The 23,589-nt window shown below is 44.7% G+C and overlaps 1 protein-coding gene across 2 annotated transcripts; it reads left to right on the top strand.

Moving 5' to 3' along the window:
• Window positions 1-1,455: 1,455 nt before the first annotated feature.
• On the top strand, window positions 1,456-12,714 carry GPR19 (G protein-coupled receptor 19). 2 transcript variants are annotated; one of them, XM_049822383.1, is made up of 3 exons: window positions 1,456-1,742; window positions 6,050-6,115; window positions 11,343-12,714. In XM_049822383.1, the coding sequence occupies exon 3, from the start codon at window positions 11,363-11,365 to the stop codon at window positions 12,605-12,607; it is 1,245 nt and encodes a 414-aa protein (XP_049678340.1). In that variant the 5' UTR covers window positions 1,456-1,742; window positions 6,050-6,115; window positions 11,343-11,362; the 3' UTR covers window positions 12,608-12,714. The 2 variants fall into 2 exon arrangements, with proteins under 2 accessions (XP_049678340.1, XP_049678339.1); XM_049822382.1 differs by lacking the exon at window positions 6,050-6,115.
• The last annotated feature ends 10,875 nt before the right edge of the window (window positions 12,715-23,589 follow it).

The raw sequence follows: 23,589 nt of genomic DNA, 5'->3' as shown, positions 1-23,589 counted from the left end.
TCTGCACCCAGAACATTCTTTGGCAAGAAACCCCATAAAGCTACACTCACATTTTGAGGAAGCCCTCCTTTCTGGGTGTTCTGAACCAGGTTCCTTCATCTGATGCTCCCTTCCAAGTTCTTCTGTTGGAAGCTGAACAGACAGTCCCTATTCACACTCTCTGTGTCATTCACTTTATCATATCTGTCCACACCTTACCTGTTTCTAACTGGGACTGTCTATTCAAACCATGCTTTGTAGAGAAGCTATTCCATATTTCTGACTTAATTCCCAGGATAACTGCTCCACTGCATGTAATGTAGCTCAAGAATATAAAATATAGGAAATGAAACTATACTGCAGTAATTACTCAGAAAAAAAAAACCTGTTTATTTCAACGTTCTTCCTTGAAAGTAGCTTTTGATAAGGAACTGTACTTTTCCTCCACTGCCCTAAAAATATCTGGTAAAAAATTACAAAAATATGCTTGGGGTTCTCCCCTGAAAAATGAGGGAAAACAAAGGAAAATACCCAGCCTTTGAGTCAGCCTTTGTTGGTTCAGCTGACCCATGCACCTAATGAGAAATCCTGAAATAGCACAAATACACGCGCCAAACAATTTTCTTGGTTAGTTCACGGGCAGAAAGTTTGTCAGGACTAAAACAATACGTTCCTTCCTTAAACTTACAGTGCAATATAATTTATGAAGCCATTGTACTTCTGCAGGACAAATGTTTGTGAGCAACCGCTCGTTGAGATTTGGGGAGGGTTGTCATTACTCTGCCTTGCTTAATAAAGCGTATGTGGCAGGGAACGGTGTTGGTGCCATCCCCCATCAATTAAAAAAAAAAAAAAAAAGGTGCCCAATGCAAAATGGGGGGACCAGACAGTCTTGATTTCTTTTTCTTTTTTTTTTTTTTTCCCCTTAACCAGTTTCAGTATCTACAAGGGAATTAAAAAAACCACAACAAAACACCACCAAAACACACATTCCCAGAGGAAGCTAATTAAATATTCTCTCCACCTCCCTCTCCTTATTCATTCGCTCCGTTTCTTTCAATTGCCAGGGTCCCATGGCGACCATCGTGGAAGAAAAAGCATCCTCTTGAGCAGCCGCACCTCGCCATAGCAACCGGGACGTCAGCGCCGGCAGCCGAGCCCCGCAGCAGGCCGGGGGGGTGGGGGGGGTAGGGCACTGCCCCCGGGGCTGCCCTCCCCTCCCCTGCCTTCCCCCGGGAACGGGGGGGACCCCCGCCGAAAGGCCGGGAGTTAAAGGAGGGGTGTCGGGGTGTCGGCCCCGTGTCCGCCCCGTCGGGGCTCCGCGGCGCGGCGGGCGGCGCGGCGCTGTCCGTGGTGCTGAGGGACCCCGAGGCGCCCGGCCCCGACCCGGGGGTTGGGGGGACACACTCGGGCATCCCGACCCGGGTGGGGGGGGAGACGAGGGAGAGGCTGGGTCCTGAGAAGGGACTGCCACATGATCCGCATCCCACATGACACAGAAAGAAACTGGTGGCAGCAGCCAGCCCTGCGAAACGTCTTTTTTTTTTTTTTTTTTTTTTTTTCCTCCGTCAAAGATAGAGGGGGAGAATACCCCATCCCTCCCCCTCAACCAGATTTACAAATATCCGGGCAGAGGCAGCTACAGATGTGAATATACTCTGTGGTTTCCAGCATGATTGGCACCTTCCCAGAGGTGCCTTCGCTTGGGATAACAAACGGAGAAAGGACCAGACCGGCGCCCCTGGGATTATGCTTTGGAGCAGGTACGTGGATGGATAGGTGCTGTGCTGAACGGTGCTGTGGCTAAAGGGATAGTTCTCTTTGCGCAGACAAGTGAGATGATCTTTTCCAGTAATTTATCTTACATGTATTTACTTATGTGCATTTTAAATTCTTGGGTTTTAGCAGGGAGGACTCATTCCTCAGGAGCAAATGCTCTGCAGAGCTTGAATTTTAAGCTGATTCTGCTGAAAGCACAGAGGTGTGTAGAATTACTGCAGAATAACCATATTTTCTGTTCAAATCTACATTCTGTATATCTATATTCATAATTTTTAAATTATGCCACTTATTTGTCTTAAAACAATCCCCTGACACGATCAGGTCAATGAAAGCAGAAAATTACTTTTGCTGAGATGGAGCAGACCAATCGGCCCATCAGTTTTTATCTGTCTCTAGATCCATTCAAACAGCTTCTTCCTTCCTTGTGTTATTGCACTGAAACAGTTGGGTTTGTATTTTTCAGTCATTAATTTGAAATCTTCCTTTCTGAAAGTGTTGTCTCCCTTCTTCTGTGTGGGTGCCTGGATGCAGCTACTTAGGGAAACACCACAGACATAGTAATCTTTGCTTATCTGTAGCCAGCAGAGGCAAGAAGGCTATTCTGGTTTTGCTAATTCAGGCACATACTCTCTAGGAACGCATAGCAATATTTTTCATTTATCCAGCTGGCTTCCAGCATGTCAAACAGTATGTTGGCTCCACAGAGTAATGGAGAAGTAAAACTGCCTTCTGCTTTCAAAAGGCCATTTGTGTGTATGAGGCAGGATTCATAGCCAATTCTTTCTGGCAAAGATTTTCAAATGTGGTTCTTGAAGATTTGTTGTTAAAGCTGCTGCTAATCACTTAAACAAGTGGCTTGTTTGCAGAAAAATTGGGTGCCAACTCAGAAGCATCCCTAAAAGCTAATCTTTTGGGGGGTGTTTAAATATGGATTTTTGGAAGCTTGATTTACGAGTTTATTTTAAACATCCTGGTCTCAGATGTGTCAGTAAGGGGAGGAATTTCTACACCTTAGACACGTTTGGGGAGTTCTGCTCCTCAGCCTGAAGTAAGAGCCTGCAGACTCTTACTCCCCCGCAGTTCTCCTGTGAAGCCTCTGTTGGCAAAGCTGTGCAGTGCAATTCCCCCATCTGGGTCACACCGTATGATCTCCATCTGCATTTTCCTTTGCAGCCCCACCAGGCATCCTCCCTCAGGTGTTTAACAGTTTGGAGAGCAATTTCAATCAGACAATGTAGAATAACCCCCTAAATCCTCAAGTAGAGTCTTCTCCCCCTCCCCACCATAAACACAGTTCTCCCAGCACCAAAACATGATGCAGCGCTTGTGTTTTGGGGATTCCTCCATTCCAGCAGCTTCCATCACTCCCTAGACTCTCCTTCTGACAGGCAGCCAACACAGTTCTTGCAACTGGCACCCTGCCCAAGAAGACGTCTCCAGTTCGGGGGTTATCAGCAGGCCAGCATCTTGCTGCAGTGGCTTCTCCTAGCCTGATTTTGTCCTCCCTGAGCCTAGCTCAGCTGAGACATCCCTTCCAACAATCATCTCTGCATCAGGCATTCCAACCTAACTGTGGGCTTTGCATGGCCTTCAGCCCTCCTGGCTTCTCCAGCAAAGTTAGTATAGGAAGCCTATGAAATGCTCTCACTAACGGCCATATCCTCTGATGGACACCCATGGGAACGCTCTCCTACTGCTCATTCAGGTCTCCTCCTCCTATTCCTATCAGATAAGTCCTCCTGGAAGCATCTTGAGATCTCTGGCAACTCTATCCCTAGCATGATTATTAGCCACCAGTGGTACCCCACTCTCTGTCACTGTATCTGGCACAGGTGACCAGTGTCATGTGAGTGCTAGATCCACATTACTGAGAAGGGTCAAGAGCCATATTACAGGCATTCTCACATCCCAGCACAAATGTTTGTACCACTGTAAAAAAATCTTGTTACCATATTAACTTCTCATGTGCTGAGAAAGCAGATTTCACAAGATTTAATATCAAGAATTCATTTCTATATGACCTTTTCATATGGAAGCAATAAAAAAAAAAAAACCCTAAGGTTCTCCTAGGAGGAGAACTTGTGCTCACTGCTAGTGAGAGTGTGAGCTAAGCTGCTGGAGTCCTCACTGAAGCTGCTGGCACATTCTCCCTGTGGGGGAGACGACACTCGGTGGGGAGAGGGTGAGAATTTCCAAGAGATGGGCAGAGAAATCAGCCAAGCGTGAGATTCACCACAGCTTATCTGTCAACACCCACCATTGCAAACCAGCCCTGGTAAGCACTGTGTTCCTCACATCAAGCAGAGGAGCATGCTGTGTTGTGGGCAGGGCCTGGTGTTGCCAAAAAATAATGTAAGTTTGAGGGAGAGAGCATCCATTTTTTTACCTCTGAATCAGGAAAGGGTCCAGCCTCGCCATGTCCGAGGATAGACTCAATCCTCATTAAGGGAGGCATGCAGCCTGCCAAGGTATATTTCAAGCTTCTCCACACTCTTCTTGGACAACTCCAGTAGGTGGAACCTATTTTGACAGCAGAGTTAGAAATGAGGTCGGTCCCTCTTCTCCTTGCTCCCACTTTTTCATGCCCCCACAGTCACACTGGGCACAGATCTGGGTTCTGCCATCATTTTTACAACAGTGCTAATCTGGGGTTTTGCCTACTAGTCACAGCAATGGGAGGATAGAATAAATCTCTGAGACACTTAAAAGTTGGTGGGTCTTTCCTTTGGGGAAGAAGAGTTACATCTATTACAAGAGACTCAGAACCACTCATAACCACTGCGTACCCATTTGTAAACAGTGTGTTGCACTAGTTATGCTCATGAGGTAGTAGCCAGAGCACCATGCTGTGTGAGTCTCCTATGATTAGCCAGACCAGGCTGTAGGCAAGAGCAGAGGAGAGAGATGGAAGAAATAGGCAGTCCGAAGGTCATGGCAAACCCAGCAATTCATTCGGCACAGCCCAGGTCTGTGGAAGGAAGGCTGTGTCCTTCCCAGGCCTTACAGATGACCCGACCCTACAGCTACTGGGGATGACTTCTCACTGCAAATGACCCTGCCTATCTCTCCAGAAAGGTCATCCTTTCTACTGATCTGATGGTTGCAAACTCCACATGTGCTTCAGCATAGCCCTGTCTGAAGAGAATTACACCTGTTCCCTCGCTCTGCAGAAGCTGATGAGGTGAGGGTGTCTATCTGGGTAGTGGTGAGCACAAATCTGGGTCATATTTTACCACTTTCTGTCCCTGAACAAGAGCACGATGTTGGGTGTAAGTGGAATCTGCAGTTACTTTAAGGGCTCCTTCCCACCAACAACAGAGAAGAAACACACTATTAGGGCTTAGGTGCATGAATAAATTACTGGGTCTTAGCAACTCACTTGAGGTTAATAGACCTATGGTGACTGCCTGCATGTCAGTCCTAACCCACAGTAAATAAATACATGAGAAAAATTCATTGACTTCAGATGCAGGAAAAATCCATTGCTCCCAGAATGTTTAACACAACAATGAGCTTCAAGAGATGGCACTATCTCCTAAGGACACTCAGCCAATATGCAGCAATTTGTGACTTATGTATGGTTTTGAACCCTGAATGTTCACCAAAACCATGCCACATGGATTTGCCCCGGGCCAGGCCTCAAACCCAGTGCTACAGGTCTGCACTGAGTAGTTACTCCAGACGTGAGCTGATAGACCCATAAGCAATACATGGACCCGGTTCTTGGTCTAGTTAGTTACTGCATGGCTCACCACTTGCTAAGCTCAGTTAAAAGGATAAAGCTGAAAAAGGATTCTTCCTCAGGCAACCAGCACAAGGAATATAAATCGGCCCCAATCCCAGCAAGTGTTGCAGTATTATATCTTTGTTCTCAGCTTTAATACCTTGTTAAAATAGTCAGGAAAGAACAGGAAGAATCAATGAAGGTTGATGGCAAAGAGACTGCCCAGTTGCCCTTAGTTTTCTCAACCATACAGCAGAAAAATCTTGTTTAGATTCATGCTCATGCAGTAGCTAAGTATAACATATATTCTTTAGATGTGCTGGAAATTAAGAACATTTCCTTCCTTTATTTGATTCTATCCATATTTCCTGCTCCCACGACCACCCTGCAATACAGGCTAGGCTCTCAGATGCTGATATAAGATGCAATAAAATATATCAACTTACATCATCAGTTCAATTCAGAAGCTTTTTCCATAAGTTGAGCTGAGACCACATCGGTACTGAAAGCTTCACATCCACAAAAGAGCCTATCTACACTGTCATTATGTCATACCATCTTTAGATGCAGAAGAGGAATCTTCACCAGCCGGGTAGAGCCAGGGAGCAGGCAGCAGCGTATGAGATACGGGTATGGATCTTAAAAGTTTTATTACATTCAAAACATTTTATTCTCCTGATAAAAAGGGGGCAGATGTTTTCTATCCCCATGCACTGGAATGCAGAGAGTGAGGAAGAACACACTTCACATCAAGAGATTTTCAAGCTTTGCTCAGAAGAGCTGCCCAGAGAATAGAAAAGCCTTCGTAAGAGGAACAGAGCGAATAGCTGAGCATTTTTATAAGCACTAGACCAGAGAAAAGAACTGGCAGAGAATCTGTGTGCTTACAAAAGCATGTGTATCCGCATTCCTCCACTGGAAGAAGAAGTACTAAATGGCCTCAATATGCACACAGACATCTCTGCATAGCAAGAAACGGAGAGAGGTTAACACATTCTGTGCTCTTCTATAAAAGGATTATTACATTGAGACAATGCACACACAGGGCAGTTAATTTGAATTTAGGCAGGGATGAATGTCTCCTTCTAGCATCTTACATGCAGACAAAAGGCCCCCCCCCCGCCCCCCCCCTTCTGATTCAATTTACTCCCACTTCTAATGTTGATTAAACTCAGTAGGATGAAGCATTCCTCTTCCAGTCTGGCAGCTATTCCCAAGATATTCTTCAGAGAGGGATATTTATGGAGTAAATGGCCAGCTTAATGCTTTTGAAATAATTTGCTGGGACAAAGCTTGCCTACTGTTTTGCAGTTATGATGCAGAGAGGTAAAATATGTTGAATAAAAAAGCCCCTCTGATAGTGTCAGGTTAAGTAATGCACAATGATCTGTTTCTTTAGCTACCTTTTTAATCCTAAAAAACAGTGGTTGGGGGAAAAAATGTTTATTCTTTTGATTAAACATTTAAAAAGCCATTTATTGCATTCCTTTGTGAATCTTGTTAGGTTTTACTCTTCCAAATTGCAATGGACACTACATTTCTAGACAGGACAGTAAACAGGCAAACACATAGTAGCTGTGCCATATGGTCTTTATGCAACAGCGAAGTAGACGTGGCAGTGATTTTATGAAGTTCTTGTGGCTCAAATACTTCATCTCCAAGTAACAGATCTGTTTTGGAGACTTAGCAAGAATATGTTTCCTTTGCTATCAACCCAAAGGAATAACCCTGAAAATGGAGTGTTTGGGCCTTCAAACTGCAAATTAAGGTCCATAAAATAGGAACTGTGGCACCAGGAAATCCCTGTTTGATGATTATGAGTCATTTCACATGCCCTTTTTTTCCCAAGCAAATGCAAAAAAATTAGGGTTTTAAAGAGAAATACAGGAAGTCCTTATACCAGGTTTAAAAGCATTCCTGCTCTAAAATATTCAAAAGAAAAAGTGAGATTTTTGGCACTGCTGCATCCATCCAGACCCATAATTACTAGAAAGTAGCCTTTCGCTCAGCTCAATGTTAAATATGTTTAAAGGGAAAATCAAACAAAAGCATTTTTGTTAAATAAAAATGTAATTAGGCTTCATATATTTGCTATACATAATTTTTACTTTTTGTGTTTCTAATATCTGATTATTGACCTGCAAGGCAGAGGGAGACTAAAGAGCTCACCACTGGATCTGATATTTACAAGCTGAACAGTTCACGAACACTTAAACCATATTTCAGTAAATGAGGACATGGGAACTGGAGATACATAATGTAGCAAGATACAGAATCTCTAGTTATTTTTTTCTCTAGTGGTGCATATGCTGAGCTTTTCTTGCTCCTACTGCCATTAGGAGAATTACTCATAATGCAGAAGTTGAAGTCTCCACTATAAAAAACAGACTTGCCCACAGAACAAAAAGATACGCTGGGCCATAAACACGAAGGTTCTTAGTGCTAAATCAAGACATGATTCTGATCGCAGTGCCACCTAGGAAAAATAGGGTTAAATAGGGATCCTTCAATATAAAAGAAAATCAGCTTCTGGTCCATTAGAAGCAAAAATCATCTATGACTAGGAATGCAGGCATCTCAGAGCACATTGGTTAATCAGATAGCATTTACTTTTTTAAAAAAAATAATAAAACAAGTAATTGCTGTTCAACCAGAAAAATCTTATGTTCAGGGTAGTTAAGTCCCTATTGTTGCACTTAAATTTTCACCTGGACCTTGTGGGAAGTGTGCTGAATGACTTTGGATTTTTCCAAGGAAGAAAGCATCACAAAATGTAGTATTACTTGCACCTGTGTTCGGTGCTGCTTCTGTTTTCCTTACAGTGAGAAAACCATCACCACCAGCAACCTGTAATCAAATACTCTGGCTCTCACCACAAGCATATGGTCTCTGGTGAAGGGTGGCACATGGGAAGGCTTCTCCCGTTCAGGCATTGCTCCCTCTGTTAGCAAAGCTCCGACAGAAGACAGCTGGCTCCATCTCTTGCCATTCTCCCTCCTCTGCAGGCACCCACCGGTTAGCTCCCCACACGCACCTCTGAGCGTGTTACACGCTGCTCCCTCCTGGGAATGCCTGTCTTCTCAAAGGCCTGTTTGCAGGTAACCCGAGTTCTCCCGTAAACAGCCGTTGGGATGACTTTTAGGCAAAATGCAACAGAAAAAAAGTACCGTTTGAGTGCTACAAGCCTGTAACTATTTTGGGGTTCAGCCACCTGCATAACTAAATGTCTCAGGTCTGAACAGACACAGACAGTAGGTTTGGCTCACCAGGAGAAATATCATGAGAACAGTGTTAGCGAGTCTGCATATTTTAACAGTTTAGGAAGGGCATTTCATTCTTGTACCTGGCTTCCACTGCTCTTCAATATTGGTCAAGAAATTTCATCTGGTTATTCTTCTACAAAGTTTCATTTGCACAGCTGGCTATTTTTAAATAGCACATACTTCTGCATGGCAAGAAGGGAAATTAAGGAAGAAAATTAGCCCATAATGTTCTTTTCTAACTGGTTAATATGCCCCACATGTATTATTCTATTACAAATAATTCTAACATGTAATGTAGCGGGTTGTACTGTCAATACATCCTGCCACTCTGCCAGGTCTGAACAGACACAGACAGTAGGTTTGGCTCACCAGGAGAAATATCATGAGAACAGTGTTAGCGAGTCTGCATATTTTAACAGTTTAGGAAGGGCATTTCATTCTTGTACCTGGCTTCCACTGCTCTTCAATATTGGTCAAGAAATTTCATCTGGTTATTCTTCTACAAAGTTTCATTTGCACAGCTGGCTATTTTTAAATAGCACATACTTCTGCATGGCAAGAAGGGAAATTAAGGAAGAAAATTAGCCCATAATGTTCTTTTCTAACTGGTTAATATGCCCCACATGTATTATTCTATTACAAATAATTCTAACATGTAATGTAGCGGGTTGTACTGTCAATACATCCTGCCACTCTGCCAGAGACAGCAGTCCAATACCCTGCAGACAGATGATGACGGCAGGGTATCCCCGGGAGCAGATCCAAAGGCAAGCAGGGGCTGTGTGAGAAACCAGGAATCATCTGCCAGGCAAGGCTACTAAGGAAACGATGAAGGAAGGCAACTAAGGATGAGGGGAAAGCGAAGGCCAGGCTGGGCAGCACCCGCCGCCCTCCAGCAGAAGACGGGGCGAGGGGCAACGTATCACCTGCAGACGGTGCCCCTTGCAGGCGGTTGGCAATTCAACCACCATGACACCCACTTCTGGGTCTCATTACTGATGCCCCAAGTGTTATTTTGACAGGAGAGTGCCATGCAAAAGTCCTTGATAACACGCCCCACTGAAACAAACCTAGTTGTCACTGGACTCAGACCGTTTCAGCTACAAGTCCAAATTAACCTGAGTCACATTTTAGCTCTCAGACACTACCTGCATGGGAAAGCTGCTAAATAAGGCCAGCTGCTTTGGGAGCAGCGTTGGTGACTCAGGCATTGACCCACTTTCCGATGATGCAGAGTCAGCGGCCAGGCACGGTGTGAGGTGGGGAGGAGAGGCGCAGCGGGGTCCTGCAGCAGCCCGGCAGAGGCTACGCAGAGCGGCTGCATCCATGCAGCTGTGCCGCACTGCTCTCAAGCCCACTCTGCATTTTTGGGTGCCCCTTATCTATGCCTGTGCTGGGCAGCTGATTGTACATCAAGCCTATTCCTGTGAAACACGCACTGTTATATTAACAGCAGCTAATGAATACAGAGTCTAAAATGCTAGAGGAAAAAAAAACACATCAGGGAATTAATACATCTTTTCCTCTTCCACATCTGACTATTTTTTTGCATTGTGTTATTGAAGATGACATGCAAAACAGCACAAGGAGCAAGATCCCAAATTCATCCGGTGGCTTTGCGCTTTCAGGCTCCACTCTGAGTAGGCAGACAAGGAGAAAGTAATTGGTAATAGATGCAGGGCTACAGTAGGCAGAGCAAAAAACATCAGGAAAGCACTGAAAAAACCCTCAGTAAGCAAAGCTGGGAATTTGGATCACTCGGAAAGCTGAGGAGGATGGTCGTGGTTTTTGAATGAGTCCATTTGGCTTCTGGGATTAACTTTTTGATCTTCCGGTCATTAATTGAATACTGATGTATCTTACACAATATCAAGAATCTGGAGTTAAGCATTCACACAATATACCCACAGAAAGAGACTTTCTAGTTCTAATGACTAAGAGCCTTTGCACTCCTCCTTAAAAAATGACGTCATAGGTATCACTGTGGTGTGTTCCATAACTACGACAACGGAGCAGCCACAGTTTGATCCCAGACGCTATATTTCAGTGCTTGCTTAGAAATACAGAGGTCACTCAAGCATCCAGACAGGTAAAAAAAAAAACATCTAAAAAGTGGAAAATATTACTTCCCATTCTACCTCTCGGTCTAAGAAACACCTCCCTTGTCTCGCTACTTGACGCATTTATGTCCAGTCAAGGGAGCACGGACACTGGTGGTCTGGGGTTTTGCCACCCCCACGGACACTGGGAAGAACAGCTCGTTTCTGGGCTCGGTGGGGCATATTCTGCTCCCTCGCTTTGCAGGTCACCAGCATTGGTGAAACTGCACCCCAGTCTCTAGCTGTGAAAGGGACATTTCTCTTTCAGAGGACAGAAATGCCTGTCCTGAAATATTCAGGACAGTAACAAAAATCCGCAGGAACCTTAATGGCCTCTGCTGTACCAGACAGTCTCACCGTATATTTCTGACCGCTTCTCTGAAATCTGCTACTTTAAGTAGCACATATACCACTTAAAATTACCTTTCCTTGGCTAAGCTAGGTTTTTCACACATACTTGTTAAACAGCACCTTTTCTCTTCTCTCTTTATACAGCCTGAGCAAAAGACCTGGCCATGTTTGTCCACAGCATGGATAACAGCAGCGCTCCTTTTGTTCTCCCTACCTTATTGCTCCTGCTGCAGAACAACAGCTACCCCGAAACCGCCACCCCTCCTGCTGGCCACAGGGGGACCGAGTCACCCATAGGACCCCCCTCAGGCAAGAACCACACTGTCTTGCAGTATCAACTGAGGCTGGGGGAAATTGCAGCAGCCAGCATGGTTTTGGGAGCGTTGTGGCTGGTCTCCCTCTTTGGAAACTCCCTCGTCTGCTTAGTGATCCACAGAAGCAGGCGGACGCAATCCACCACCAACTATTTTGTTGTCTCCCTGGCTTGTGCAGACCTTCTCATCAGTGTCGCAAGCGTGCCCTTCGTGCTGCTTCAGTTTACCTACGGCAGGTGGGTGCTGGGGAACGCGATGTGCAAGCTGGTAAGGTATGTACAGTACCTCACCCCTGGCGTCCAGATATACGTGCTCCTCTCGATATGCGTGGATCGATTCTACACTATCCTCTACCCCCTGAGCTTCAAAGTGTCCAGGGAGAAAGCCAAGAAAATGATCCTGGCCTCCTGGCTGTTTGATGCCGTATTGGCATCACCGGCTTTCTTCTTCTATGGCTCCAACAGCGACGACCACTGCAACTTCTTCCTCCCCAGTTCTTGGGAAGGAGCCCTCTACGGTGCCATCCACCTCCTGGTGGGGTTTCTGATCCCTTCCATCCTCATCATCCTCTTCTACCAGAAGGTCATCAGGTACATTTGGAGAATAGGCACTGATGGCAGGACTGTCAGGAGGACAATGAATATTGTCCCAAGAACAAAAGTGAAAACCATCAAGATGTTCTTAACGCTCAACTCGGTCTTCCTCCTGTCCTGGCTCCCTTTCTACGTGGTACAGCTGTGGCACCCGCAGGAAACAGACTACAGAAAGAGCACCTTGCTTTTCCTGGCTGTCACTTGGGTTTCTTTCAGCTCTTCAGCCTCCAAGCCAACCCTCTACTCTGTGTATAATGCCAACTTCAGAAGAGGGATGAAAGAAACTTTTTGCATGTCTGCCATGAAATGCTACAGAAGCAACGCATACACCATCACCACCAGTTCCAGGATAGCCAAAAAAAATCACGTTGGGATCGCAGATAACCCAGCTCCAGCCAAAACTGTCACCAAAGATTCCATCTATGATGCTTTTAACAGAGAAGAAAAGGAAAAAAAGCTTGCCTGGCCTATTCAGTCCAATCCCCCCAATACGTTTGTCTAGTTGGCTTCATTGCTTTGAAACATTCCTACGTCCCCCCAGAACAAGGAGCTTTCTCTCAGTTTTGAACCAAGGTATATTTACGTATTTTTAACACAACTTCTAGGGAAGAAAAAAAGATGTTTTATTTTATTAAATGCCTTGATTTTGATGTGTCCAGTCTATTTTGTTTCAGTTTAGTTACATCCTGCTTTTTGGAACCGCTCTCCCTGAATCACAAGCATAACCTTTTCACAAAACAGAAAAGTTCTTACACTCTCTAAATGTAGGGGGGAAAGGGAAATGGCAAACACTGCTTGTTTTTCATCCTTGCACATGGGCCACGGTGTAATGCATAAATGCATAAATGCACACAAAGCCATCTCTACTTCCTTTCATTCGGTCCCCATGAATATCCTTGCACTGGGGTTTTCCTCCTTGTCCAGACCCCAAGGGTAAGATGTCCGTACGTGGGCATTGCTGCCCTAACCCTGAGCCCACTGACATCAGTGGTAAAATTCCCACTGCCCCGGTAGGGTCAGCATCAGGCCAGCACTGAATGCTTTTGCATCTTCCTCATTGCGCCTCTCCAGAGGTCTCATGGTCCAAACCGCCCAAGAAATGTCCTTCCCTTGCTCTGGCCCTCCCCGCCTCCTCTCAAGCTGCTTCTACACACAGCCTGCTGCACCCACCCAGAAGCCAGGGGTGGGCACCGCCTGGGAGAAGACCTGCTCATCAAAAGGAAAAGGGGCCACGGCTGTACCAGGTACCCCGGGACTCCTCCACGTCTTAAATTGAGTGCATCTCCTGGCCTAAGCCCCTTCTTCTCAGGTACGCCTGTGGCACCTGCAGCAGGCAGTGCTTTTTGCCAGGCAGGAGCAGGAAGCATCCTGCTTTTTGGAACCGCTCTCCCTGAATCACAAGCATAACCTTTTCACAAAACAGAAAAGTTCTTACACTCTCTAAATGTAGGGGGAAAAGGGAACTGGAAAACAGTGCTTGTTTTTCATCCCTGTGCATGGGCTATTATGTATAAATGCATAAAACCACCCAAAGTCATCTATACTTTTGGAACAGATAGCCTTTTTTTTTTTTTTTTTTGCAGTTATTAACCTCATTAATTAGAACTGGACAGATTCTGTGTGTGGAATATTGATTTCTTTTCTTAATTTTCATAATATTGTCCAGAAGTACAGTAGCACACCATCAGAAAACACAGGTAAGTAGTCATCCACAAAATTAAGTCGGAACTAATGTCCGCTTGGTGAATTCCCCTTACTCTCCTGGATCCATGTGCTCCCGTGAGCTGCAACCATGGAAGGTCCAGCCCAGGCTACTGCACCCCTCACCAGTAAAGTTTCCATTTTGTCTTTTCTACATTGTTGACAGGAGAGTCCCGCAGGGCCAGGACCTGATTTCCGTTCATCCCAGTATCCTATCATTGACCATAGCCATCAGCTGGTACTTGAGAACAGAGCGTAGGAAGCAGGGTAGGAAGCAGGGAAGCTACAGAGCACTTACTCTACTGACACCTCATTCCAGCCTCCAGCAGTCACTGCTAAGAATTAACACACTTCACAGGGTAGCTGCCTCAAAGTGGTGCCATTCAGTAAATTTGGACCAGATCAAGAATGGGCCTAGTCACAAAGTCCCAAAGACTGGACAAGAAGCCCCACCCTGCTTGCTCAGGCCCTATCTGAGTGGGTTTCAAGAGAGTTTTGCCTGAGAATCAGGAATTTGACTTCTTTTCAGCTGAGGATCTCAAGCACTTGCTTCCTATTCTCTATTTACTTCTCAACTAGCTCTGACAAAGTCAGCAGACGGTGAATAGTTGATCCCCACCCACTCTCTCTTTGCCAGTCTTCGGTTTGTAAACCCCTATCACGTATTATCTCAGTTATTTCTTTTCTGGACTAAAGTCTCATCCCACTCAGTCATTTCTTGCACAGAACCAGCTCCAGACCAGGCTCTCCTTGGAGCACCTTGATGTAGCAGCCAGGGCATGGCCAAGCATCCTCAAGTTCAAACTACCAGCAGCTATTTCACACTCAAGTCATCCTAAAAGCATTGTGGACACTTTGATCTCAGGCATTAAACTAGGCAATAGAAAACTGTGCAGGTGTCAGCTATCCCTCCATATACTCCTATTTCAAAATCTTAAGCTCCCCACTGTATGTTTGAAAGAGACATCCTCATCGACAACCTCCTCAGAGAAGGATTATCCTTTTCTTCTGCTTTCAGAGCAAATGTGGCACAGCTGGGTTCCTGTTCATGCCTGGGGCCTGGAAGTGCTGCAGTAACGAAAGTTAATAGAACAAGAGAAGCGAGTACTACAGGGTTTATTAAACACACTTGAGTATCTCCCTTTCCTGTCAGCAGGGAGCAGAAGCACACGTGTGGTGGAGCCTCAAGCTGACATCCTCTGAAGAGACTCTTGTGCTGGCATTGTGGGTGGGGAAACTCCTTTGTTGAGAAATATTCCTGCATGTATGGTAGAAAACTTCCTTCCTCCTCCTGTACCATATGAAGTATGGTTGTAAGAACCCTTACTAACTGCAGGAACACTTCCAGTATGTATTTCACAAATTCAGAAATCCCCATTAAATAAGGTTCTGGTATTTCTCATTAAGGCCATTAGCAAAAAATCCCATGAACTGGGAGGAGAGAGGACCTTGAAAATGAGACAAGACCAATTTTCTGTGTTGTTCATGTTCCGAGCAGGTTGTTTCTCCCTGAAACATCACTGTATGCTTAGTTTTTCTTTGCCACTTAATTACCTCTGAGACAGTAAAATCAGATCTAGGGTAAGCAAGCCAGGTCAACTTAGCAATGTTATTTCTAATGTTGGGTTGCAAGACTGAAACCCAACAGTTGTTCTTCTCGTTAGTAGTTTTATCAAAGAAACAGGACTGAACAGAATGAGCCCTGAGGTTGTAGAGGATCACAGGGTCATGGTTACCCACCTCCCACTAGGTCTGAGTCCAGAGGGAACCAGGACACTTGTTCCTTCAAGTCTATGTGAATGGGAGTGCATGAGGCGGCCTTGTTATCTAGGCATCAAGGACAGGACAGACCGTAACAGTCACTGTCCTGTTGAGGTGTATCCAGAGAGGCTGTAGATGGTGAGCCCTTGTACAGTTGGACCCCAAAGATGTTCCAGTGGATGCTGCCTGTGCACAGCCAGCTTCCAGCCCACAGATGAGGAGCAGGAGTCAGACCATTATGGATCCCGAAGGAAAATACTGCTGCAGCCATCATGTGCAGGAGCTGCTCCATTGCTTCAGACTTGCTCCATTGCTGAAACAGAAGGGAGGGAGAGAGGCAGTCCACCCCTAAGGCACTAGCACCATGTTGCAGACCCGCAGTCTGCCAGATGTCATTTCACATACAAAGCCCAGAGAACACACCAGTGGGTGTGAAACCACAGACTTCTGTGCGCCTTTCCCTCTTGTGAACTCAGCTGCATTTCTCCACCTCTCAGAAGCTGTAAAACTACACAAGCTGGCAAGGAAAAGCCCAGGACTGCCATGACACAACAGCTAGGGACACAACGTCCCCGGGTTGAAACAGTTGGCAGTTCTGCCCTGAAATCACAGGGCTAACCGCCCCTGTGACCATGAGCAAAGACTGGAGGTTGGCTTTCTTAAACCACCTTCCCATATCAGTAAAAGCCCAGTCACAGTTGTACCAGAGTAAGCGTGACTCTGCTTGTATAGCTTCTTTTAGCCAATACTATACTGGTAAAAACACATTCTCACTAACATAAGCTGTGTTTGAACTCGGAGGAATTTGCCCATGCAGCTGCCCTTTATGCAGTTATACTGATAAACCTTCCTGATTTCTACTTCCATGTAATGCAGCTTTCAGTATGGTTAAAAAAATCATCCAGAGCAATCAAAAAAACCCCACTGCTTCAGTTGCTAGCTAGCTGCCAGATCCCTCGGTCTGAAAAGCCAGCCTTCACCACACAGCACAAGCAAAAAGAGCAGCGATGTGCCTGTACGTCAGGTGCACACGTACATGCTCACTCCTACCTCCTTCCTTTCCCTTTTTCCCAAGTCCTGCCAGTCCTCTCTATCCTTTCTCCCATGGGCTATGGCTGCTGACCAGGCTCATGTCTGGGTGAACACTTTGCTTCTGGGAGAGGTGCCTGAGGAAAGGCTGCCCGAGCCACTCTGGCACGTCCAGCCCTTCAGATGACACCCAGCCACTGGCAGTTTGGTGCTGCCACCGTGGGAGCTGAAGAAGACACCATGCTACAGCAGTGCTGAAGATGGAAATATCTGGCAGCTTCACAGTTGAAATCGCAGCTACTCCGTGCTTAGGGTTCACTTCGGAAACATGTGATGAAATGGAGGGAGACTGACAAGTGCTGACCTGGCTCCAGAGCACGAAGAAATCTTTTCCACTCCTTCCATCATTTCAGGACAGGTGATGGATGGGTATGACAGAACCAACCGCCAGGTACCTCCTAGTCTGCCAAGGCCCCAGAGGTGCCAGCGACTCGGGGGGAAGATGATGGATTATCTAAGCAAGAAATGGAAAATGCTGCAGGATTTGTCTCATCAATATAAACAAATCTCTCCACACTCCCTCACAACTCCTCATTGCCAACAGATTGTTTCAGTGATATATCTAACGCAACAATAAAGTTAATGAGGGTGTGGGAAAATAATGGAAGATTGGTGAGGAGGATTATAAACATGCTCAAGTGACCTGCAGCTGAGGTGTAGAAAAACACATCTATCATACTAATTGTTGTTTAGCCTTGTGTGTTGGACAAGTAGAACATCTGTGTTTCGATAACATAAGCCTGCAATAGAGGAACCCTATCAAACATGCTTCAGATTCCTGCCCTGCTGTGGGAAAGATCAAAGCACAGTGCTAAACTACACCTGCACAAATCCCTGAAATACAGGCGAAAATGGAAGGCTCAATGTTCCTCTAGCACAGACCGAGCTCCGTGGTGTGTGCTTCTGCCCGGGTGTTGCTCTGGGGGTCCCCCAGTTGCTGAGGTAATGAAGATAAATTTACTCTCTGCATTTCATCCATGGTTTTGTGGTTGTTCCTGCATCCTGCCTGCACCAGCTCACACACAGGGGTGAGGAAAATTTAGGACTAAACCAAGCAATGCTACTCAGATAAAGGTACTGTGAAGAAACACACTTTAATGTGGGAATAGACGGCGACTGCCCCTGGAGCTTCATACAGCTCTCAAGACACCTTTCTACCCCAGAAAGGTTGGTTAGGTGCCTGGGATGCCAACCACTGCTCCTGCGTGAGTACACGTGCGTGTCCGTAAGCACGTGTGTAAGCGAGGAGGAAACCAGCATGCAGACATGGGCTGAAGCTGGCAGAAGTTATTATAGCAGGTTTGGCACTGAGCAAACAAAAACTACTAGTTCACAAACACATCTCAACCCTATCTGCAAAGGACCAGTTCTGGAAGAGAGGACTGCTGGATCTCTAGCCCATCTACCGCTTAGTCTTAAATGTTTTCTGTGTAACAACATGACACAGTGCCAACCATTAAACTTTATTTTTTCCATTAAGCAGACACCTGTTAAGTGGAAATTCCATCATTGCTGTTTACTTTTGGTATTAAGTGGCTTGCACTTCTGAATTGCTATTACAAATTGTCAAATTACGTCCCCCCTTGTTATTTCAGCAGAAAGTTGGATTTTTGGTTAAAAATATTTTAAAATTTTTGGTTGAGGGGTGAAGGCTACTGAGAAGCACAGACACACACCGCTTGAAAATATTTTTCAGCCAGCATCCCAGAGGTGACAGCAAGGTGGCTATCACCCATAATTGGACTTAAGAGTTTCCATATGCCCAGTTAAGAATCCCCTGAGTTTTTTCAGTCTCCTCAACTCAACCAGTTTGACTTCAGAATTAATTGACATTGATTTAGGAGTTGGTTTTTCAAGGTGTTGAATGCATGCCATCGAGTTTAGTTGAAATTCTGAGTGCTCAGCCATTCTCAATATCAGATCCTTCCTGTTTAAAAGAACAAAAAGCAGATTTGCAGTTTATTAAAGCCAGACCCATACACTCAAAGGAAGGGTTATTAGCCCCCTAAGTGATTCTGTAAGTGAATATGTCTTTATTAGTTGGCTCTTTTCAACCTAGCAAGTGTTGTGGAATAGGCTATTATAAATTACATAAGCTTTATTTGAACTGGCTTCTAGTAAAACATAACACACCTACTGGAAGATTGTTATATAAATGTCACCTTCTGGTGAGCAGTCTGAACTAAAACACAGATTTATTCTGCACTACCACTAATACACACAAAGTCTTCCAGTTTTCTTATGAACTGGTTGCTGCATAAAATTCAGAAGTGTCATAGGCAGCAATAATTCCTTTGTGTTCAGCATCTCAATCATTTTAGACCAGCTCTTGATTTGGCCCTACATTTGCAGAGGAATAGGAAAAAAAAAAAGATTACATCACCAAATAATTTAATTTGTCCTCATCTCATGCCTGGCCAGACACTAGCTTTTTCACTGCATGTACAAGTAAGAGCAAGAGACGCTTTTGTTTCCATGGTTTGGGGAGGAGAGACTGATCAAGAACTTCCATTTTTTTGAGGCCATGCAGAATTAGACAGCAGAGGCCACATACATATGGGTGTAATTACCCATCTTATTTCCAAAGGCACTACAACACTTCAGCCCTGGAGATTTACCATCTCCACTGCCATACATACTCCACAGAGTCTGTCTCCATATTGATCCAAATACAGGAAGAAAAACGATTAAGTGATATCCAGAGTCAACAAGATTTCAGATTATTTACCAGTTAGCTGTAAATGCAGCAGGAGCAGCCCTGATTTTCGTATTAACTCACAGCACTGCCTGAAGCTGATCTGCTGACAGGCCTTCTGCAGACTCTGAAACAGCTCTTGCCACATTATTGACTTGGTCTTTCGTATTAATCCAGAGTACTCTGTAACTCATTCCTTACATCCAATATTTTTCCCTGTGATTTCCTTGTGATTGCAGGACCAGTAGCATTATCACTTTAGTCCTCAGGATGACTTTCTTCTCAATTTCTCTGAAAACACACTTTATTTCTCTAAGGCTTTTAACTTAAAATAACAACCTTCTGGCTTAAAAGAAACATAGAGCATAATTTAGATTAGGACATCCTATTCACAAGTATCTCTTAGGAGGCACCTGTAAAACACCTCCACAGTGCCAAACCTTCTGCTGTACACTTGCCACAGGAGAGTTTATGTAAAAAGGCTGCAATCCTCATTTAATTTATATTCTCATTTAATTGATAAACAATCTTCAGCTAGTAAAAATCTGGCCTTTAAAACTGATAGCACATGAGAAAGTTTTCCAAATATTATAGGGGCAGAGGCTGTATAAGAAATGAGTTGAAATGCTCCTATTTCCAAGCCAAAGACACCAAAATTGAATTTTAGGGTTTCAAGCTCACCTGACTAGACTTTTACCATTCGCATATTCAGTTTTAATTGATACTACTTTCAGAAACCACTTTCTCAGTTTAGGTATTTTCATAGAATCATAGAATCATTTAGGTTGGAAAAGACCTTTAAGATCATCAAGTCCAGCCGTCCACCCAACACCACCATGCCCACTAAACCATGTCCTGAAGTGCCTCATCTAGGTGTTTTTTTAACACCTCCAGGGATGGTGACTCCACCACTTCCCTGGGCAGCCTGTTCCAATGCCTAACAACTGTTTTGGTAAAGAAATTTTTTCTAATATACAATCTAAACCTCCCCTGGTGCAACTTGAGGCCATTTCCTCTCATCCTATCACTAGTTACTTGATAGAAGAGACCAGCACCCACCTGACTACAACCTCCTTTCAGGCAGTTGTAGAGAGCGATAAGGTGTCCCCTCAGCCTCCTTTTCTCCAGACTAAACAACCCCGTTTCCCTCAGCCACTCCTCTTAAGACTTGTGCTCTAGAGCCTCCACCAGCTTCATTGCTCTTCTCTGGACACGCTCCAGCACCTCAAGGTCTTTCCTGTAGTGAGGGGCCCAAAACTGAACACAGTACTCGAGGCGCAGCCTCACCAGTGCTGAGTACAGGGAAACAATCACCTCCCTGCTCTTGCTAGCCACACTATTTCTGACACAGGCCAGGATGCCGTTGGCCTTCTTGGCCACCTGGGCACACTGCTGGCTCATATTCAGCCACCTCTTGACCAACACCCCCAGGCCATTTTCTGCCCGGCAGCTTTCCAGCCACTCTTGCCCAAGCCTGTAGCGCGGCATGGGGTTGTTGTGACTGAAGTGCAGGACCTGGCACTTGGCCTTGTTGAACTTCATACAATTGGCCTCGGCCCATAGATCCAGCCTGTCCAGATCATTTTAGATTATTTTACATTATTTTACACAATATCTCAGAAGTGCTAGTTGAGAGAATCATCTATTTTTCATTTGTTGAGAAATTTATCACATGCCATATATGTCTAAAACTCCTTGAAGGAAAAGGTTTTTCATCCACCAACATAACACCGCTGTAAATTTTGAAATCCCAGCATAAGTGAGCTATTGATTTCAGCTTTACAGGGAAATCTCCAGACTCTTCAGCCACTCTGGTTATACAGAAGTCTTCTCTCTTAGATGGAATCTGGTCAAAATTGATCCAAAATGTAGAACTGGAACCAAGAATCTCTCAGACTTTTGAGTATACACAAGCTCATTTTGGGACTTGTTTATCACCAGCCTGGTTTTCTGGGGAACCAGGGCTTATGCAATTGCATTTGCAGTCAGTCTGTATCAGCAACTTACGAGTCCCTTTGCCAAGTCCAACTCAATTTGAAAGGGAAATCATAAAGCTAATGCAATTTGGACATCTAACAATCTAGGGCTGATTGGACTAACCTATCCACTTGCATGGGAAAGCAAAAGAGACCTGCATCACCCTTTTTGTACTCTAAAAGCAGTGCACCAGCCAGCCGGCGCGTGTCCTTGCTCACCAGTCAATGTGCAAGCATCCCTGAAGGTCAGCCACAGGCTGGCTGTCTCCTACCCATCAGCAGGACTCAGGGAGTCAAAAGGGGTGCAGCTGCAGTTACCGAGTGAAGGAAAAGGAAGAGTAAGGCAAAGATCACAAACTCAAAGGAAATCAGGCTGTAGGGACTTTACCAATGGAACAACTTGCTTTATAGTGACACAGTCAAAATCCCTTCCCATGAGATTTTACCATGCAAACATTCCTGTAATTTCAGTATATGAAAACAGCACAAGCATAACAGTATATTAGCATTATTAAAGCTAAGATAAAAGCAAGAAAATAAGTGTGCTATATATTCATTCCTCATCCAAACGTCAGAGCAAAATAAAAGGATGCTAGTGATACTAGCTATGAGCATCTGTGTCAAATATTTAAGTGTACAGTTACAAGTGATCAGGTTGGAGCAATTTAAGAAGTTTCTGCCTTTCAGATGAGAAACAAAAAATGACTCTAAATAGGCCCAGTCCAATCAAAGCCAAAGGAAAATGAGTTTGTGAAAACAGTCCTTCAGTGGCCCCAACAATATCAGAAATACTCTCTGACACAGGTAACAATATTTTAATCTTCAAAGGAGGGAGCTAAAGTGACAATTCTCTACAAGAAAACTTCAAAGGAAAAAGAAAAGCTGGTGTACAGGTAGGAGGAGAGCTTGAAACCCTAGATTTTTTTAATGGAAAGCAACTCAAGTTCCATTTTTTGTTGGAGGGCAGAAGAGGAGTTTGCAGGGGTCCAGGCTTCCAACTGTCAGCTACCCTCAGGACAAATGATTGCTGCCAAGCATAGACCCCACAATTGATTCTCTTTTGTAGCCTGATCACTGCAAGAGAAACACTACTAGCCGAGTTTTCCCTGCTCCTTGCTATATATAGTAAAGTTGTGACCACATAAGCTCCCAACGCTCCTTGGAAGGCTAGCGGTGAGCTCCCCAGTAAAGAAACTGGAGTGCATCAGTAACGATCCTCTGCTCTCTTACCACCTCCATGTAGACCTTCAAATCAAGCATGATAGAAAAATGGCATAAATGGAAAGAATTAGGCTTAGAAGCATCCCTAGGAATCCCTGTACTTCTCTCCATCCTCTTCTAATTAACTTGAAATTGCTACTTTATAAAATTCTCACTGATGTCTGAAAACACTTTATACTAATGAAGACAGGGAAAAGAGGTTTTACAGTAACAATCATTTTAATCCACGTTAACCAGTGATATTGAAAGTTATAGCTGGTGGTAGTATTTCTGACAGACCAAGGCAAAGCTGTGTTAATAACAGGCACATTTGTTTTGTTTATAGGACTTATTTCATGCAGAGTATGATTCAGAAAAAAATGCAGGGTGAATGCAAGCAATCACAAGAGGCCATTCATCATTCTGCCTACGTTTTTTTTATCAATATATCCACAAAACTGCAACTGTGCTCATTCCACGAGAGAGAAGTTCATGGCAGAGGGATTAAAACAGACAACCTTTATCATCGTTCCCCAGTTGTCAGTCAGCCTTTTTTATCTGCCAGCATGTGTAGACAATACCAGCTCCATTGACAATGCCACTCCTTTAGTGGCATGGACTGAAACGATGACAACGTTAAGCGGCCACTGCAAAAAGACACAAGATTACGTAAATCCAGGAAGCTGAAGTAGTTAACTGGCTGTTTCTCACACACCCACAGCAATCTACTTTGGTTCTGTTGGTATACTAGTAATTAAAAAGCTAATTGCTATTGTATTTCGGAAGGCAAGAAACCATAAGAATAAAGTCATGAGAAATGCAGCTTGCTGAAGCGAGAACGGCGATATTCTCTGTTCTCTTCAATAGATCCCTGCAGTATAAGCCAGCTATCACCTTGTGAACGTTTACGCAAATACTTGTGTTTTGGGTTTGTGTGGTGGGGCTTTGGTACGGGTGGAAGGGCCGCAGGGGTGTCTCCTGTCAGAAGCTGCTCGAAGCTTCCCGGGCTCCGAGTCGGCCCCGCCGCTGGCCAAGGCCGAGCCCCTCAGCAATGGCGGTAGC

This window comes from Accipiter gentilis, chromosome 18 (assembly GCF_929443795.1).
Source record: "Accipiter gentilis chromosome 18, bAccGen1.1, whole genome shotgun sequence".
Taxonomy (NCBI): domain Eukaryota; kingdom Metazoa; phylum Chordata; class Aves; order Accipitriformes; family Accipitridae; genus Astur; species Astur gentilis.
The sequence above is the reverse complement of the archived record's forward strand: the minus strand, read 5'-3'. Positions and strand labels throughout refer to the sequence as shown.

Excerpts from the sequence above, each read along its gene's own strand:
- GPR19 (XM_049822382.1), top strand. The coding sequence starts at position 11,363 with ATGTTTGTCCACAGCATGGATAACAGCAGCGCTCCTTTTGTTCTCCCT.